This window comes from Argiope bruennichi, chromosome 9 (assembly GCF_947563725.1).
Source record: "Argiope bruennichi chromosome 9, qqArgBrue1.1, whole genome shotgun sequence".
Lineage (NCBI taxonomy): Eukaryota > Metazoa > Arthropoda > Arachnida > Araneae > Araneidae > Argiope > Argiope bruennichi.
Window position 1 is genome coordinate 59,830,319 of NC_079159.1, and position 16,233 is coordinate 59,846,551.

At 26.3% G+C, this 16,233-nt stretch overlaps 1 protein-coding gene across 1 annotated transcript; it reads right to left on the bottom strand.

The window, feature by feature from the left end:
- Window positions 1-336: 336 nt before the first annotated feature.
- Window positions 337-15,350, bottom strand: LOC129984085 (protein downstream neighbor of Son-like). Its single transcript, XM_056093864.1, has 12 exons — window positions 15,107-15,350; window positions 13,668-13,851; window positions 12,522-12,627; window positions 11,465-11,563; window positions 10,122-10,292; window positions 8,828-8,943; window positions 8,693-8,740; window positions 6,379-6,557; window positions 5,257-5,374; window positions 4,730-4,819; window positions 3,816-4,011; window positions 337-1,229 (listed from the first exon to the last, which is right to left on the bottom strand). Exons 1-12 carry the CDS (start codon window positions 15,123-15,125, stop codon window positions 894-896), a joined length of 1,662 nt encoding a protein of 553 aa, XP_055949839.1. The 5' UTR covers window positions 15,126-15,350; the 3' UTR covers window positions 337-893.
- Between the last annotated feature and the right edge of the window lie 883 nt (window positions 15,351-16,233).

Consider the following 16,233-nt stretch of genomic DNA (forward strand, 5'->3'; position numbering starts at 1 on the left):
CATTGCTCTGTAACATTCTAATAATTGACAAACTGTATATAAATATATTAAACAAGCATCCAAATAATATAAAATAGTTTAATTACATTTTTATGTCAGAAATAAGTTCTAATTATGATATTAAAATTAACAAAATGTCTAAACAAATAGAAATTTATAAACATAAAATATTTTCTTTCAACTTTGATGCAATCCGTATTTTTTTTATTCATATAATTTTCTTTTAAGATGAATTATATATAAATATATTGTTGATAAAAAATTGCTTAAAAAGGTTTCTTTAAGCTTAAAGAACAATGATAGTTGTTTTGATAAATTAATAATCATATTAATATTTATTCTATTTAAAGGCATTCTCCCAATGGTTATTTAACAAAAATTACTTTTTTGGTAAACTATCAACTTTTAGAAATGATTAATAAATTAATGGACAAGTATAACAATTTACCAAAGAAAGGTAATTTTATGCTCTAACTTAATTTTGTTTCTTTAAAAGCTATTCAATTTAAAGTGTCAGAAAATTTTTATAAAATTATCAAATGTTTTGTATCTCTCGGAAAAATGTAATCCAACAATATGATTAGCAATGTAGAACATGATGATTATGACAATGCAGAATGAAAATAAAAGGATTTCATATAGAAAATCTATCACCCTCCCTCCCTTAAAATTTAAAATATCAGTTCAAAATTACTTTTAAAAATTATTATTAGAACTTAATATTCACAAGCTGAATTTACATTAGGATAGCAAAGGCAGTATGAGAATGATAAGTTTTTCTCTTTGAGAAAACAAGTAAATACATCCAACTGATTGCTTTACTATACCCGATATAAACATTGCTTAGCTGTCAGTATACATTGTCCCATTAATCATCTTAAATATTGAATTAACTATGATTGATTGCAGATAAAGAAACCATTTTCAAGAACAATGGTATTGAGGGGAGTTTTGTCTGATGTGCAGCACATTTCTTGCAGGAAAGGTTGGGGCAGTCCACAATCAGTCATATTATTCTTAGCAAAGATGCAAGGTAACATGGGAGACTGGGGATTGACGAGAGAGAAGGACGTTGTAGGGGCATGGGAAGTTAAAACAGCAGAGAATCCTCCTTCCTGGGTACTACTGAACAAGGAGCACAATGAATGGACAGAATTTGGAAGCAAAGGTCCACTCACTTCCATTGAGTGAAGTTCTTCACCACCTTTCTTTACCTTACCATGGCGAAGCTGAAAAAATATGTTTTTTTTTAATTCAGAGAACAAGATAAAAGTTGAAGCAAATGAGAAAAAATGATATTAACCAGAAACATAAATATAACATTTCATTAATTTAAAATTTAAAAAATTAAAAGAAACTGTAAATAAAAATTTTAAAGAGTATCAAAGTACAGTAAATAAGCAATTCCAAAAAAATAACTTATTTGAATCTAGAAGTTATAATTTAATTCTCTGTTTTAAAGTTTATTACGCATATTTTTCAATAAATTTTCTTATTGCTTTGACCTTTTATTTTTAACTAATTTGGGATACCAGTACACACATAAAAAGCTATCAATAATTTATATGATATAGATTAATACAAATACATGTGAGAGCTGCCAACAGATCTCATATACTGTATGGCACCATGTTGCGTCATTGATCACATGATGCTTTTCCGCCATAAGTGGCAGACAAGAGCTTGACAGTGAGACGTACAGCTCACGCTCGTGTATCTTTTTATGTGTTTTATGTTAGTTTAATAATGTTTTGTCCTTGTAATCTTAATAAATATATTTCATATATTAATGTTGGTCGTTACCTTTATCCACATACATTATGAACCCAATTTAATATTAGTAATTAAAATGTATATTTTCCTCTTTTTTCTAAAGAATTGGATGAAAAAAAAAAAAGAATCACAATAAGACAGTTTCATAAAAAAAGCAAGGGACTTTGTTTATATGCTTTAACCTTTTCGTGGTCCTTAGTAAGGTTATTTCCCATCTACATGATTGTACGAAACACATCTGCAAGAAACACAAATCTCACGGTAATATATTGCATTGATGTTTTTAACTAAGGGAGATATTGCTGGAATAAAGTAGATGGACAATAAAATTGTTATTTTGTTGACTACCGCACATAATCCAGTGATTATAACATTTGTAAAGAGGATAAAAGAAAGATGTTAATAGAAAAGAAGTGAAAGCCCAAAATTTGATATCATGAAATTGTTTTCAATATTGCAAGTTGAAATAATTATTTTCTATTATGCATATTTGTTTCATATTTTTGAAAGTACTGACCCATCATGCCACTCTGCTTACAGATTGTTTAAATTTATGGAAATTTAAGACAGAGAACATGAACAAAAGAATACAGGACATGGGAATTGTATTCTTTAAATAAAAATTATTCATTAAAAAAAACATGATAGGAGGTTAAATGCCATAATGACCAATCTTATATTTTCAGGTTACTGCCCTTTCTCAGAGATTTCAATTTCAAATATCTTCTTAATGCTTTAAATTCAAAAAGATTCCAATTTCTTTATGGAATAAATAATCTGTTTTCTAGCTATGTGATCATATTCTAAAGATACATTTGACGGTATTTCATATGTTTCTTGACAGGCAAGGCAGTTGTTTAAATTAAGATCAATATAGATAAAGATAAAATTTGAAATTCCAGAGGACTGTGTAGAAATAAATACCTATTTGCTATAAGATTGAAAGAAATATAATCTATGGATTGTTTGCACTAAGCTTTCTCAAATCTCTGAATCTCAATCTATTTGTTTCATTACTCGGATACAAATAGTATCTACTTTGGAAAAATGTCTGACAAACTCAAGACAGGCTTTTGGACTGACATTTCTAAATGATAATCTTTCCTCATTTTGTATCTTATGTTTTCAAATATCATAATCTATTTTGTTACTCTACTTTTGCACCGTTCCAATTCACTTGAATTCAAAAATATAACTGATGAGCCATAAAAAACGCTGGAAGTTTTCTACAGGTTCGAATGTCATTAAAATTCTATTGAGGTAATATAATAGCTTCACCCTGGTTTTGAATGACATCTATTAAAAATACAGTGCTCCACACTTGCCCTTGAGGAGTGCATACTGACGTAATTTACTTCTTTCCACTCTCAACTAATCATCGATAAGTATGGAAGGAAATTTAGTTTTGGCCAAGGTGGGTAGCAGCAGAGCATTTTCTAATGATGAGTCACAATTTTGGAAAGGAGATAAATAAATATATTTTTGCATAATCCTGTTGATATTACAACAAAGCTCACAATATGAAGTCAGATCAAGTATGCCCACTTATTTTATTGGTAGTATGGTGAATCCATAAATAACAAAATGATATATTTCTAGAATTTGAATTCTTAGGAAAAAATAATGTCCTCTTTCCCCCATAATACCACATATAAAACTATATCTTAAATTCAAATTAATTTTCACATTGAGTTAACTCAGATGACAAGAAGATAAATCAGGTGTAATCAGTTCACAATGAAATAAAGCATTAGGAAAAAGAAGCTAATTTTCAAGCCAAAGATGACATTTTCTTAATGCTTCACAGTTTTATAGAATATATTTATATTATTTTTCTGAATAATGTTTTTTTTTTTTTTTTTTTTTTTGTATTTGTAAGAATATGATTTTATATTATCAAATTAAATTTAGTCTCACTTATAGCAAGTACAACTTTTGAAACACTTAATGAAAATGCAACAAATTCAGTTAGTTATTTTTTCAGAAGAAATAAAACAAATAAATGAAAGATTTCTCATCTGAAAAACAAAAACAGAATTTACCTGTAAAGATTGCAGAGTACCACCCAAGAAAGCTGTGGGTGCTAAAAGGGTAGGAGGGACACCAGCCATGGGTCCAATTTTAGATGTACAAAAATTAGAATTCAACAGGAAATTAACTAGAGCTTGAGTTTCCAAATCCTCCACATATACCAGAGATTCAGTCTTGTGGTCAATATGGTAAGCAGGATCTTTCCGTCTAGAAATTAGAATTTATAAATTACTTTATAAATGCAAAATGATACTAAAATATTCATTTATTATTTAAAAAATAAACTCATTCCAGTAGAATTCAGAATTTAAATTCAAACTGTTGCACATGTTTACATTACTCATATTTGAATTACAAAGCATTCCAACTTTTATTCAAGAATAAAGCAATGCAGAAATGTCCATTAGTCTAGAAATTAGAATTTATAAATTACTTTATAAATGCAAAATGATACTAAAATATTCATTTATTATTTAAAAAATAAACTCATTCCAGTAGAATTCAGAATTTAAATTCAAACTGTTGCACATGTTTACATTACTCATATTTGAATTACAAAGCATTCCAACTTTTATTCAAGAATAAAGCAATGCAGAAATGTCCATTTCAAACAATAAAACAAAATCTCTTTAAATATATCCAAACTGGATGTTAAATCACCAGAACCAACAATAAAAGATGACTAGACCCTCACGTTTTTTTATTGCAAAAGTGTGGCACACAAGTTTTACTATGGAATTAAAACATTAATGAAATGTTACAATTTGAAATTTTTGTAACAAATTACATTTTTAAAAAATGAGCTTAGTTCTAAAGAAATAAATAAGCAGAATTACTATAACAGACTAAAGTTAAAGTTTTGTCCTCTATTGTTTAAAGTTTTTTAAACAATAGAGGACAAAAATAGCAATGTACTAACAGATACCTTTTTTTCTTGTTTATAAAATCGTCTTGACTAACACCCAAGCTTTCTAGCCATGACTCTGGTTCCTCATCTTCCACTGTTTCATCAAGCCTATAATAATAATAACAAAACCCTAATTACTAATAAAATCTTCGTTTTATGGATAAATAACATTGATAACATAATGCTTTTCATAATGTAATGAATAACAATTCAAAAAACTTCTGTGAAACAAATATGCATATCTTACATAATGGTAATGATAATAGATTTAAATAATACTTTTGAGATTATCCATATTGTTAAAATGTACAATGTAAATGGATATGAAAACAATTATGACTGAAGAAAAAATATTTTTAAAATACACTTTTACTATTGTAGTAAAAAGCATAATTTTCCCCCTTATTTTAATTAATTCCTACCTTCTTTAATTTATAATTCATTTTAAAATATATAATGAAATCTTGAAATAATTTTTTTTATCAAATATACAACCAGATAGTTTATAAATGTTCCATTAAATTAATCTATTAAAAGATACTAACTCATCTTCATTTTCAACTGAAGTTGGAGGACTCAGAGTACTTATATCTTCATCTACTGTTTCTTCAAGAGAATGGTCTGGATCTTTATTTTGACAAAGAGGCATTGTGAATGTTATACCTGGAATTGCAAATATTAATATTTGTAAATTAATACATCAACTTTATGAACAAATGTATGAATCATGAAAAGATCATGTAAGAACCTATTCATTAATTGTGTATCTTTATTTAATTCCATAAGAATTTTTTTTAATATAAAATCTATTATTTGACAAGAAATAAAAAAAATGTATGAAAAAAAGTATATTTAATAATAATAAAAAAAATGGCAATAAAACTAATAAAACATTATCCTGACCACAAGTAACTAAGATTAAATATATCAGAAATAGATAAATAAAATAATTATTTTATACTGAGATAAACCCATTTCACATTAATGCATGCATATTGTGCATGCATTAATATGCATGCATGAATATATGCATGTATGCATGCATATATTCATCAATAGCAACTGGAGAAACAAAAAGCTTTTTCTAATTTGTTTCTAATTATAAATATGAAATTCTTGATCAATTACAGTAAGACTTCTGATAATAACATTGAATAAAACATTTGTTATCCAAGCATTTTGCTTCTTCTAAGATAAATGGTTTTTTTCTTTATATATTTACAACTTAGTAAATGGGTTATATAGCAATTATTTTTATGTCACAGGTTCATTGAAAAACAAGTAATCTTTCTAAATTTCTGTGTAAAAAAAAGCTTTTATACCATATTCCTCCAAAGTCAAATAAAAATTAAGGACAATGAATTTTTTATAGTAAATTTCTTTTTCACAAATCATATACAATAAAACTCAGTATACAAATAAGAATATTTTTTATACATCATCAAAAGAGGAAAGATTAAATCACGAACACTAATAACTGTACCATAAATAAACTTTATTCAGCAATGCAAAATGACAACTTTTATTCACAAATACTTGAGGCCTTTGGCAAACTTGAAAGATATGGGCATGTAATTTTACAAATACATGGAAAAATATTTAGTAAAAGCATATAAGGATCTTTCATGCAAATGGTATTTCAATGATGGGCCAATTATAATTCTTACCTTCTTCTCGAAGAGCTTTCCTAAATCCTTTGGTAGTGGGACTGATGAGTGCATGTAGTACAGGAATTGATGCAGATCCTGAACATCGGAACAGGACAGTAAATGTTGGGGTACACATATAGAAATAAGGACACTGGTAAAGTCGTACCAGTTGATACAAGGATCGAAAACTATCACACCTGTAATTATACAAGTAAAATAAAAAATTCTGAAGTTTGGAAAATAAAAATAATTTAGTAATGGTTAATAGCTTATTACTTTATTTAAGATGCTAAAAATTAGTTGGAGTTTAAGATTAATAATAATAAAAAAAGGATTAACTAGAAGGCATATTTATTTGTTAAGCAAATATTTTCAATAACACCATCAATGAGCTTTGGCATATCTGATGAAAATTTATTCTATTTGTTGCCACAAGACATAAAATAAGACTAAATGAAGAAATAATGCAGTAAAGGAGAAAAATGAAGAGTAAATTACAAGCAGCAAAGTCTTAATATGGTATTAGAGAACCTCTTAAAATTATATAAAAGTAGCAGGTACATTTTTAGTGATGCAATCTAGGGCATCTTATAGTAAGAAATTGCATTTTTCAATGAATAATTCTTTTTGTAACTCCTGCAAAATACTGACTAATGGATGGCATGCAGCAACTTGTCTTCTAGATTAATCTTAAGACATTCTTTACAGAATTTTAATATTTAGATCTGTCAGGCTAATTAATTTGATGGACCTATTTAGTTTCATAGTTATTGTTTACAAGGTCGGCCCAATAAGTACAGGAATTATTGTCAATGATATATATATATATATATATATATATGTGTGTGTGTGTGTGTGTAAACAATTGGATCAGATGTTCCATAAAAATTCAACAAAAAGGAAGGTTTCTTCTAAATTTGCATACACTGTCAATGGGAAACCTACAAGAGAATACATCCATTTAATAACTTCTCTTGTATACATATTTTCCAAAGAGATTTCTCAACATAAGTACTATATTTCTGGTTATCTTGAAAAGAATTGCTTATGTTTCACTTTTCAGATTGAAATCTGACTTAAAAAACATGTTCCCGTTTTGTCCTAATATACTTGGCACCAAAAATGCAAATAAACTCTATGATGAGACAATACATCATGGGTCTTGAACAAACTTCATCAAGCATTCACGGTATGGTTTGAAAGAAACATTGAACCTACTGTTTATGAAAACAATTTCTGATCAAAAGACACTCTGTGGTTTTTGCCTTAATAATATTAAAAAGTGTTAATCAAAAATAGACTCTGCTATGTAACCTGGATAAGTATATGTATAAAGTAACAACTGCTAAAATCATGGCACTGCTCTGGGTGAATTTGTAGCTATCTACCCAATTTGGTATGTGACTGCTCAGCTTCTAGGCAGTCTGCTGATTATAAGTGATTTGCATCTAAAATAAACATATTTGATGCAGAATTCAGATGCAAATTAGAATGTGTATACTCCACTTAATCAAACTGATTTTTAATGCTTATTGCACACAATAACAAGAGAAATTTACATAAATATTGTTTACCAACGGATTTCAAAACTCTCTGCAGTTTTGCACATACGTTAGGATGGGTTTAATTCGGCAAAATAGGGACCAGGAGGAAAGATGAAAGGTGGAGATGTTTACACCTAACTATAAAGTAAATTACGGAAATGTGCACATTCTTCCGTGGCTCACCCCTTAGTGAGATGGAATTGTCGAGAAGCGGTTGTCTCAGAACTCCTTTTTGCTCCATAACCAAAATGTTCTGCATCTCTTCCTTAAACTCCGTATATAGTATACATTCCCTACGTATAATGATAATATTGTTTTCTGGAGGAGGGGAAAAAACCCCTGGAATGTTGCATTTCTAATTTAGGATATTCCCTTTCATATTTATAAAGTCCAGCAGCTAATTTGTTATTATTTTTTCTACTAATTGATATTCGTTAATGATATACAAGTCAACCATTTTAAAACAGCTATGGTATGGTTTCCTTCCTGAAGAACAGTCTGAAAGTGCTTATAATTTCAAATGACATTAAAAGATTTTCAATGCTTTTTGGAATAATTATTACTATTTTTCAAGAAAGAGTAATTATATTAAATGAAAATAAATGTTGAATAATTTAAGTGAACCATCAAACAATAGAAAACAAAAGTGGTTTCAGAATCTATAATGAAATTTTTTTTTGAACATGCTTTAGAATATTGATATCAATGTTACAAGCATGGAACATTATCAAAGTTACTTAATAAAACTAGTCTCAGATTCCTAAAGCAAAATAATTAAGAATATTTACCATTTAGAATGCAATGCCTCTTGCATAGCTGGTGTGATGAAAGATAAGCTAAAATATAAAAATAATTTTTAAAAATTTTTTATCAACTCATATTGACATTAAACATGAAACAAAGTAAGTTAATTAGTGGATTACCTGTTTCCTACACGGTTATCATTTCTGGGAAAGAGATTTAACCATGGTAAATTAGGATGCATCCATACAAGACAGTGCTGGAATACTTTAGCTCCGTGACTTGAGTGAACATCAGACTAAAAGAAGTTTTAACAAATTTAATTATATGTTTTTTTAAAGTACACTTTTATTAATGTACTAAAAATTAATTTAATTTTTATTCTTTTTAGTCTTTAATTTATAACTAATTATAGTAGATGCTATATTATAAAATAAACTTAGTCTCAAATTCGCTATCAGCTGATACTATTAGTACAGTACCTAAATCGAATTAAACAGTTAATTGACAAATAAATTGGGAGGACAAGCACATAAAATTTGAGAAAAATAATCTTAATGTTTTTTTTTCTTTCTTAAGTATATATATATAAACAAACATGAAAAGAGAATTATTTTGTTCTGTTTCGAATATTCTATTCAGAATTCTGATAAATATTTTTTTAAAAAAAATTACCCTTATTTATCTGATAAATAAAGGTAATTGACAGTCATCCAGTTAACACCATGGAAAATTTACCAATCTTGCTGAATTTTATAAAGAATAATAGCAATATGATAATTATTCCTTCAATAAATCTGCAAAAGCTATTACAGCCTGAAGAAATTATGAAAGGTGGAAACATATATTCTGCTTCTGAACTATACTGAGTTACTCATTAATAAGTTTGGAAAGGAATTTCTGTCTTAAATATCCTTTAAAATCATATACATATGTCATGTTATGGAGTTAAATATTGTTTCTCTTTAAACTATTGTCAACAGTTATAAAAAGAAGTGAGAAGTTTTCTCATTAGAGATGAAATTGTTATTCAGCCACAGCGGAAATTATTTTTATGTAATTTTATTATCCAACTGTTTTTGAGAAATATATCAGAGAAACCAGAGTAAAACAATTTTTCCCAAAAGACATTTTATCAAGTTTTAATTGCACTTTAAAAACATAATTTAAAATAAAAGCTAAAACAAAGTAATAATAATAAATTATACTCTGTAGTGAAAAGGAAAGTAATACATAGTAACAATAATCAAATTAATAAGCGTTATGAAATTTCTTCTTTCTAATTATATTTTGTTAATATGGATGAAAAAAATTTTGAGATAATTATGACTTTTAAAATATCATGAAACAATCATGATAGATACTGCACAAGAGTGAAAAACTTTCAAAATTTGATGGAAAGCTTATTATTATTATTATTTTTTTTGTTCTTTTTAGGACCTTTTAATTTTTTTATAGATGTAAACTTTCACAAACCTTTTCTGCTTCACCAGAATGCAAGCATCTAACAAAGCCAATAGTTCCATTCACTTCTTCAAAAGTTCTAAAACTGCCTTTATTCGGAAAGGGCATAGAAGATGTAAATCTGATTTTTGTTTTTAAGCTCCAATCAACAGGTAAAACTTTAGTTATTGGCTTGGTAAAAGTCTAAATTATAGAAAAATTGTAAAACATTATAGCATTATATGTTAAAAATATATTAACAGATTTGCAGTTTACAGTTACTATCTATGTGATTCATCTAATACTATGATGTCCAACAAAAGCTTTATAACTTCACACATGAAACTTAATTTCTGATTATAAATCAAGTTTATGCTGAACTGTAATATATCAAAAACATACAAATTGTATTTTAAGCTCTATATTTAAATTTGAAACACTTGCAGATTTAATCATTCGGAAAAAATATTTCAATAAAATTATTGCATATAATACACAAATTGAAGCAATAAAAATCAATGCTATTTGCAAGTGCAAAACCTTACTTCTGTTAAATCTTTCTAAAGCCTTTAATTTACATTTTCTTTGAAGTAAGAACAATAGATAATGAAAAGAACGGGAATCGATTCCTGTTTTATCTTTGATAATATCTTATAACAAATTTTATGAAACAATTATTCTAAAATCATTGATTATGAAAAGAAACGCCACATTTATTCATTTTAAATCATAATAATACAGCTACATGGTGGCCATCCTTTCTGCTTTTGATTCTCTTGACTTTTCTACATTTTATAAAAAATTTCACTGACATTTTAATATGCATCCAAAATTATCAGAATGATCTTGCTTTAATTTGTTCCTCTTATTTACTGTATAGTATATATTTAAAGCACATATATTTATTGCACATATCAAAATATTGTGTTGTATAATATACGCTTTCAACTAATACTTCTTTTTTCAAATATAAAAATAGTAATGACAAAAAATTAATCTCCAATAGAAAATTATAAATTTCATAAGAATATAAGTACATTTTAGCTGATTTTTTTTCAATGGATTATTAAAAACATACTAGACACATTCTTTTGATAAATAAATAGTAAATATTTTATTCAAAGAAATGTTTAAATGTTTATGAAAAGTTACTAGTTAATATACATTTTTAATAACTGATTTTAAGCAGAAATCTTAACCAAAATGTCATAAAAATAAAAGAATTACTAATTCGTTATATTTGATTAATACTTCATTAATTATAAACATGACGGTATTTCTACTGAAGTTAAAGAATTAAAATTGAAGCTTCAAGAAAAAGCCAAATATCTATAAAAACCGATGACTTAAATGGAATATTAAAGGGCATCACTTACCTTTTCTATCTTTATACTATCACAGTTTATATCAGAAAAAGCAGATAATGCAGATTCATCTAATAATGAAGGCACAATAGGACTTGGTAAGTTCCTTGTCTAAAAAGAGTAAAACATATGCTACAACAAAAATTATAAGCAATAATTTATCTTAGAAAAATTAATAGTATTTTAGAATGAATAACAGATTAATTGCACAATATTCATGCATATTTTCAATAAATATTGTTTTGTTTTCTTATTTAGAATAAAGAGATTATGAAAAAATAATAAACAAAAGGCAAACATAATTTATCAATTACTTATAAAATCAATTATTTAATTACTTACTAAAATTTAATTCAATTAAGTATCACTGATCACAGAATTTTTTTTTATTTTATTACCTATTTTTTATTACAAAATAAAGTTAAAATAATATAAAGATAATTTAGAGATTTCAAATTGAATTAACAACATTAAGTACAAAGGAATATTCAGAAATAGAATAAATTCTCCACTAATAAAATTCTAATTTATAGATTTTTGATTCAAAATAGTAGAAAAAAAAAATCTAAAGTATAAATTTATTTAGTCTTAAAAAAAATGAATTCTGCAAAACATTTTTGATTTTATCTATTTATTTTAAAGTGGATTATGAATTTCAAAACTTTACTTTTCATACTTTATAAAATTTGGAAGTTATATATATTGTTATTGTAATTTCAAAATATCTGTACAATGGTTTATTATAATAATAAATTTAAAGATTCACACTGAAATAACAAAGTTAAAAAATTAGATTTGATAATAAAACTAAATATTCTTATTATAAAAAATACTCCTTAAAAGGATAAAAATGCACAAGAATAGACATTTTTTTTTAATGATAATATCAAAGAAACAGTGGGATTGATAAATTCTATGAATTTACTAAAAACATTTTTAAAAATAAAACAGCACGTAAATGATACTGAAATATTCTCAATCAAAGAAAATAAGTATTTAAATTGAATATTTTTCAAAATTAATTTCAGACTTTATGTTTTAAAAATTTAAGAAAGAGTATAAAATATACCACTGTATTTGTGTCTTCAGGAGATCTGTTAACCTGTTTCCAAAGCAAAGAATTTGAGTCTTCATCCATACTTTCTGCATTTCTCTTGCGTTTGTTTTCATTTCGGCTGTTATAAAAATATAACATGAATAAAAGGAATCCATCATACAATATATATATACAATTTGCTAAAAGTAACTCAATAATTTAATAACTAAAAGTAATTTTCAATACTGATAGATGCTTTGAAAAAATATACAAACTTATAATGTCAAATAATATTTCAATAGCAAAAAGAGATATAAGCAATACTTCAAAAAATTATTGAATTGTTAAGTTATTTTAAAAATATAAGTATATGCAAAATTAAATCTAACATATCCATTTATTAGAATTTTATAAAAATGAAATATTTATGATAAATCATTGATAACACATACTATGAATGTTTATTATGTTCCATAAAAAATTTAATGTATGTCAAAACTTTGGCTTAAAATTAAAAACCATAGACAGTTTCCCTGATCCATTCAAGAGAACACGGAAAAATCTGAATTCAGATGCCACAATAGCATTGGTGGAAACTAAAGTTAAGCCCTAAGAGCTATCACCGACCATGGTATAAACCCTCCTACATTAGGCATGTCCTATCAACGGTAGGGAATAGCTGACCCCACACTGTTTCTGTACCCACCAGTATAGCAAGAAGCAATCACAATATGGAAAGCTTTACATCCCATCTGAGGTACTCCAGATAGGATATATCAAATAAATAAAATAAAATTTATTAAACCTTGACAAATTAATAACTTATACTTGCTAAAAAATCATTATGAAATATCAGACAGAGATTATGACTATTTACAATTATTATTGACTTTAGTAAACATTCTTAGTTACTATACCATCTTTTCCTATTCTTATTTTTTAGTTTCAAAACAAATAACATTTATTTATATTCTTTTTAAAAATTCTTTAAGACAAAAAATTTTCAGATTGCAATAGGATTATATTTGTAAATGAATACAGTTTATTCCCTTCACAAGTTTATATCTGTATGCTGAAAGAGGAGATGGCAAAACAATTGACCAGAGGAACTAAACTTGATTAAAATATAAAAATTGCAGATTTTTATATTGCAATACATAAAAACTAATATTCATTTACCGGAAAGGATTACAAGCAGTTTTTGATGATTTTAACAAAAATGGGGTGTTGTCATTTTTATTAAGATCAACTTCTACTAAAGGTTTTGATTTTACTCGAGTGCCTTTCTTCCTCAAACTTATTGCCTTGGGCTTCAGGAAGCTTGGAGAGACAGGAACTTTCATAATATTAGGATTTTCTTTTCCTAAATGATAAAAAAAAAGTAGACACATAAAATTATATACTTCCTACAAAAATATAATTTAAATAAGGATAAACATAATAAATTATAATTAGAGACATTAATGCAACATCATATACTAATATGTTGGAACAACTATATTATATATATATATATATATATATATATATATATATATATATATATATCCTATGCTATATAAAAAATGCTAAAGTGGTAAAAGTTGTAATTGGACTTGGGCACCCAACAGTAAAGCTTAAGCTCAATCAGCTTGGTACCGGCCAGTTTCAGATTTCTGAGACACAACCCTTTTAGTGACATTTTGAAATTAAGAGGCTTAATCTTCAATCCCATTCTATGATTCTTTTTTTTTTTTTTTTTCAAATACAGCATACAAACATTAAAAAGTTTTTATAGACTTAATAATAAAATAAACACAATCAATAAATTATTACAACTTTAAAATAAAAGTATAAAAGCAAGAGTACTTGCAGATACTTTTATTTTCTTTATTAGATGTAAATAAAGAAAAATCTGTTATTTTCTTGCAGTGCTACAAAAAAATATGGCCTTCATTTATATATTTTGTATGTATATCATTTATATAATTTTGTATGCATATATGATTAAGTTAAATAGCAAAGAGAAATCTTAGATATCAAAGTTTAAGGAAGATTCTTTTTTTTTTTTTTTTTCTTTACCTGTCGAAATTACATGCTTTATTACCGAAAGATTCAACAACTAGAATAAGTTATGTATGATGTGTTGTTTGTTGAAGAATGATTTTTAAAAATGTAAAATGATTTCCACTTAACAAATTCAGTCAGCAAGGATAATATTAATTATAGGTTAATAAAGATGAATATTCGTTTTTATAAAAGCGATCATTATTTAATCTAATTTACGCATGTAAAAAGCAACATTTAGATGCGATTAACTGTTTTCTCCACTCCCGACAATATTTTTATTTACTAGCAATTTACGTTCAGAAATTTTATCAAAAGCTTTCTGTTTGTAAACAGAACAGATGTATTCAAATCAAATATTTAATAATCAAGAAAATGAATTAATAAAAATATCAACGATTTTATTACGCACATTATAAAGAATAACTAAAATGATTTACGGAATTGTTGTTTTTTGAAACATACTGATAAGAGAGCTAGAATGCGATATAAAAAATGCAAGCATGCATATACTTAAAAATATATATATATGATTTAGCACTGAAGCAAAAATAAAAAATTATATTCCATACCTTGCGTATCCGTTTCCATAATAAACAGAGAAAAAAACACACAATATAAAATACTAAACTTGATTCATATTAAGTTAAAAGTTTTTATAAATATAGATTAAAAATTTAAACCATTAGAGTCACTGAGGAATTGTTCATCTTTTCTGAAACATGGCTATTTTATGACTGATTTATGAAAATAACACTAGGAGAGAAAGTTATCTTCGAACTCAAACCAACTTTCCCACTCAAAACAACAAATCTATACAACTGCCATTGCCATTAGTCATTAATGATATATGTGCATCCTTAATATTTAACACGTTTCAAAATAGAATCTTATAGATACTTTTATTAGATAATTTTTAATATTTTGATGTTATTAATAGCTTGAAATTGGATGCAGGACTTTGGGGAGAAATACCCGGAGATGCAGATGCTAGTTGTTTTTCTATTTGGGAGGACCAAAACGAAGTGAGTAGCAACAGCAAAGGCGACAAATTCACGGTATTCTTCAAATTCAATGAGAATTTTTCCCCGATTCATTATAATTAATTGAATTTAAGTATAAATTTTTATTTTACTTATAAAATAGAACTAAATAAATCACATTTTTTCTATAAGGAGATACAGACCAAGATCGTCAGTGCATGTATCTTTATCTTCCAAGTTTTCGAAGTTGCAAGTTTGAAAATCTCTCGTAAAATTAGCAAAGACTTTTCAGATTTCTAATATGGAAGTGAAAAAAAATATAATTAAAATAGATTTAATTTTATTGTTCACATGTTCCGTTCCTTAATCCACGTCATTAATGCAGAAATGTATTTTTGTAGCAAAATAATATTTTGATATGAAAATTACATAAGCGAATTTTAAAGAAGCTCTTATTGCTCTAAAACTGAAGCATCTGTTATAAATTATTTCCTGTAATTACACTTGCAAAGCTATAAATCTTCTACATGTCATCAAAATCGCGAATTCAATCAAAATTTCAAATTTTTTAAAATCATTATTTAGATAGTTAATATTTATATTAGAAGACAAAGTAGGAAGGAAAACAAAAAGTAGAAAGATCTTTTAAAAAGAGTTGTGCTTTTATATTGTACATGTGATGATAAATGCATATTGTTGCTGTTGTAATTATCCGT